The sequence below is a fragment of the Lepidothrix coronata genome, unplaced genomic scaffold (genome assembly GCF_001604755.1).
Source record: "Lepidothrix coronata isolate B3197 unplaced genomic scaffold, Lepidothrix_coronata-1.0 Scaffold329, whole genome shotgun sequence".
NCBI classification, from domain to species: Eukaryota; Metazoa; Chordata; class Aves; order Passeriformes; family Pipridae; genus Lepidothrix; species Lepidothrix coronata.
Window position 1 is genome coordinate 13,809 of NW_016690509.1, and position 5,035 is coordinate 18,843.

The 5,035-nt window shown below is 47.1% G+C and overlaps 1 protein-coding gene across 1 annotated transcript in view; it reads right to left on the bottom strand.

Moving 5' to 3' along the window:
* The window catches only part of RMDN3 (regulator of microtubule dynamics 3), a 20,565-nt gene that overhangs the window by 12,707 nt on the left and 2,823 nt on the right, over nt 1-5,035 (bottom strand). The window contains exons 2-3 of the mRNA XM_017838215.1: nt 4,518-4,717; nt 316-620 (exon numbers count right to left, since the gene is read on the bottom strand). Coding sequence (XP_017693704.1) covers nt 316-620; nt 4,518-4,717 — 505 coding nt within the window. The remainder of the gene's footprint in view (nt 1-315; nt 621-4,517; nt 4,718-5,035) is intronic.

The window sequence follows — 5,035 nt, forward strand, 5'->3', positions numbered from 1 at the left end:
TCTGCAACCCCCTGACAGGGGGGGGGGCCGGGGGGGGGCGGGCTCTGCTCCCAGGGAACAAGGGACAGGAGGAGAGGGAACAGCCTCAAGTTGTGCCAGGGGAGGTTCAGGTTGGACATCAGCAAGAATTTCCTCATGGAAAGGGTGGTTGAACATTGGAAGGGGCTGCCCGGGGAGGTGGGGGAGTCCCCACCCCTGGAGGTGTCCAAGGAAGGACTGGACGTGGCACTCAGTGCTCTGGGCTGGGGGACAAGGTGGGGATCAGCCAAGGGTTGGAGCCTCAGCGAAGAAATTCCTCCTGCTGTCCAACCTGACCCTCCCCCAGCACAGGGACACCACAAGGCACCTTTACCGCCAGCTTGTTGTTGAGGAGCAGCTGGAACCCCTCTCTCCTGTCCCGCTCGTCCCCGGCGTGCAGGCGGTCGGCCTGCTGCAGGAGCTGCCCCAGCCCCTCCTCCAGAGAGGAATCCAGGGCCAGAGGGGCTTCATCCTCGGTGACCAGGTCCAGGGAATCCCGGCGCACCGTCCTCACTGTGTCACAGCTCACTTCATCCTCCCCTTCCTCGCTCTCCCTCTCCGACTCCCGGTCGTAGTCGGACTCGGCGTTGGCCGTGGTGTAGCTTTGGGAGGAAAAAAAAAAAAACCGACACAAAATCAGTTTGGGGAGCTATTCCTAACAGAGGAAGAGGAGCATCTCAGCTTATCCTGCACGACACAAGTGTCTCAATCTTGGATTTCTTGGAACAGTCACTATTTCTCACTTAACGTATCAAAAAAATCTGAAGGAAAGCACAGAATGCTGAAGGATGAAGGTCCCTTGGAACTTAAGTCACAAGTGGGTTTTGAGCAACACAGTCCCTGCCCATGGCAGGGGGGTGGAACTGGAGGAGCTTTAAGGTCCCTTCCCACCCAAACCATTCCAGGATTTTAAGTGTCCCCACCTCACCTGCACACCTTGCCAGCTCCTCTTAGCTCTTCTAACTGCAGTGTAACAGAATTAAACAGCTGAAAGCAGAGCCAGGACTATTCAGTTAAATACATGGATTATAAGGGAGAACTTCAACAGTCCATCTGGAAAGTATAACCTGAGGGATTTAGCCTGCTCCAGGGAATTTCAGGCACAACAACTCTCCTGGCAACACCTCATCCCTCCATCATCCTGGTCACTAAATGCCCCCACAGCTCGTTCCCACTGCCAGGTGAAAAGGTGAAGAATAGCAGGAAAGCCACCAAGACTCTTTTCCAGCAGCAAGAAATCCAGCAAGGAGCAAGAGGATGAGCCACAAAGAGACACCACACGTGAAAAACCCAGGGACTGATTCACAGCTGAATCAGTCAAAAGAACCAGGACCCGGTTTAGGGAGGGTTTTGGTGGTGCCACAATGATGGTTGGACTCTATGACCTTGGAGGTCTCTTCCAACCTCCTTGATTCTGTAAAGCTCAGATCCAAGCTTCTGAAAATGGCTAAAATTAAGCCCCCCCAGCACTTAAGGTGGGAATTTAAAATTTAAACTGGCATTATGCAGTGGCACCACTGCAGAGGGGGAGTCTACTCACAAAGCCAATTTCTTTTAAAATAAGATTATTTGTCCCCCTCACACTGACCTGCAAGCTCTTAACTGCAGAACAGGCACAAATCAGGCAGTAATTTCAAAATTACTGCACTTTAATACGTGGATTTTGTTGATTTAGGTGAACAACAAGGCAACTACACCAGTTCTGCCAGAATTAAATTCACTGCAGTCTGAGGGCACTGGGTACCTCCAGCACTGTGTCCTGGCTGGATTCCTCTTCCCAAGGAACAGCCCTGTGATCCTGCCTTTGTCTGGGGACCCAGATATGTGCCCACAGCCTGTATCTGAAGGAGGCAGTGACAGCACTTCACCCACACCTTGATAACAAGACACATCTGGCTATCAAAGCTTCACTTTTTCTGAGAACCATCCATAACTTTCAAGCATTTCCCTCTCTGGCAGAGGGTGAACCAACACCCTTGCTCAGCAGAGCCTCCAAACCCTCATCCAGAAATTTAAAACCCCACCATTTCTGTACTGAAACATTTTCAGGCAGGGGATAAAGAGTCAGCAGAGGCAGGAAAGCAAGGATGCCATGCTGGAGATGCCACTGAATTCATGGATAATGCAGCAACACAGGGGTAGGTGACACTGCCAGGTGACACTGGCTGAGCTCTGTTTCACATTAAAAGCTTCATTTCTTTACATTTCTTAAGATTAATAATTAAGATATTAATATTAAGGTATTATTAGTTCCCTAGACTACCCCATTTTCAGTAGTTGGACACAAACTCCTCAAATTCACATATTTCCCCATCCTAACCCCCAACATTTTCCTGGCAGCTGCCAAGGTTTCAGTCCTTCAGCTCAAAAAACCCCCATGTTTTCTCCCAGTTGCTGCAGTTCAAAAAGACAAGGAACAGGACAAGCTCAAAGCTTTCAGGGAGATTAAGGGATTTAGATGTTATCAGCCTATTTTCCTGAATTTACAATGATGGAACTGGAATACTTTAGGAGGAGCTCTGGCTAAAACACATCCTGAAGGAAAACAGAGTCTGGAACAAAAAAGCCCACGGAAAGGAGAGGCAAAGAAGCCCAAAAACCAAAGCCACACCGGGAAATTAAACAGCCCAAAAACCTCTGAGAACTCGCTGATTTTTGGGAATTGTGTATGGAACAGGAGAAGCTGCTCACGTCCATGCGGTTCACAAAATAAAGCTGAAATGGGAGTTCTTTGTTCTGAATTCCATAAAAATAATTCAACTGCCAGCAAGGAACATCCAGCTGAAATTTATCTCATTCTTCCTCCCAGTGGCTGCTCCAGAGCTTCAATTGTTTTTTCCAAAATTTACATTTCCTACCTTGATTCTAACCCTGAAAATGTTACTCTTCTAGTACATTTACATCTCTATCAGACAATACTGCACACTAAAGGCAGCTGGTCCTGACCAGACTGACATTATGGTCCTCCACAGGGAGAAATTACATTATTCCAGGGGTTTTTTTAAATCAGACGAGAGTTCTAGTTACAGATTTTAGTTACAACGTAAGAACTCCTCCAACCATCACTGGATTCCCAATAAATTAATGAGGCTTTGCAGTAAAACACACCCCTGTCCCCTAAGGAGGTGCCTTTTCTGAACCTCTGAATTCCTGGCCTCTGCCACAACTTACAGTTTTCTATCAGCAGGGGACACCCCAGGCTGGGATCAAGGTGGACAAAATCCACCTTTTCCATCAGTTTTACAAAAGCCACCATCACCCAGATGATTCAGTGCATCTGCTGTTACCCAAACAGCAAATGTCTCGTCTTCAGAACCAAGCAGACATTTTAAAATCTGTTCTGCACCCTCGTTCCCTATTACACCACCATGAATCACTCACTGCCTCGTTTCCCTCTCATTCCAACACCCACTCCGGATGAATGAAGCTCTACAACCCCAGTGACATCATCCCAGCTCTCTCCTGCCACACCAGCTCCAGTTAGGAGGGAGAAAACACTGGAATGACACGATTTTAGGGCAGTCACAAGTTGCCCTCCTGCAGATCCATGTTTTCCGTCCTGGGAAGACAAATCCCCTGCTGCAAAGTGCTGGCACCGGCTCACAGGTCATTTGGCTGCTCCCCATCGTGTCCAAACTTCCCCTGAAATGCTCTCACTGCTATAAAATCTCTCTTTAAAATTACATTTCAACTGCCCTGGGAAAAAACTTACACGTTTTGGGACACACTTCCATACCTCAAATGCTACCAAACTGGTCTGACTGAGGCACAGAAGAGCAGCATTTCCTTGGAAAATCAGCAGTCACCACCAGGTCTGCAGGAGAACTCTTGCTGCTTGTCTAATATGAATATACCTAAAGCCATAATTGTCATTTTTAATTATGTTCTTAAACTACTCAGTACTTTCCTGTCCCGTGCAGGGCCAGGAGCTGGACTTTGATGATCCTACTAGGTTCCTTCCACCTCAGGATATTCCCTGATTGTGTGAGTTTATAACTTTCACTTGATTTTAAACTCTAAGAACTTAAAAGAATCGATCTCACAATGGGAAAAAAATCCCAAGAAACACCCTGGTTGAAGACAGATATTCAGTTAATTCATTCTGAACTTTCTCAAGTTTTCCAGGCACTCAAAAATATATTATTGTCTTGAAATTTTATTTCTAAACATTCTCACTTCGGTCCCAGGCTGGACTTCTACTTTCCTTCTTTCTACAACGTTCCTTAACCAAATTATTCCTTTAAAACCACCCTCCCTCCCTTTTATATATATATATATATATATATATATATGATTTGTTTCTTTCTCTAGAAGTCAGGACTGTTGCAGATCTCCCAGTCTGGCCCTGGCAGTGACACATTTACTGCAATAAAAGCAAACTATAACAGGCTGACAGACATCCAGTGGGGGGAAAAAAATTCCCTTAACTTCTGTTCTAAACTGCTCAGACGTGGCACGAAAGCCCCTGAAAGCTGCCCCTGGCCTGGTGCTCTGCTTACCCCCCTTCACTCTCTCCATCATCCGTGTTGGCATTCCCTGAGCTGGCTGTGAAATAAATGGAGCTGGAGCCTGTGGAGTCACTTCTCTCCCTGGGATGGGGGAACCTCCTCCGGCGGTTCAGTCTCTGGGTTTCTTCCAGGTGGGACCTGTGAGGAAGGGAAAAGGAAAAAGAAATTAATATCTGGTAGTGAAAGAGCTGCTATTTCCCTTCCCTTCTCCTCTCCAGCAGACTCCATCCAAATCCCTTTACATCCAAAGAATTCACAGGGTGATTTACTCCGGCTTATACAAACATCCCACTCCCAGGCAGGTTGTATTCTCCAGGTAAAGCAAGCCTTGGTCCATATACAATCCATATATAATCCATGTCTAATCCATACATGCAATATTCATCAGGTCTCTTCATCAGGAACCGCAGTGGCAGGACAAGGAGTAAAGGGTTTGGACTGAAAGAGGGAAAACTGAGGTTGGATATTGGGAAGGAATTCCTCCCTGGGAGGGTGGGGAGGCCCTGGCC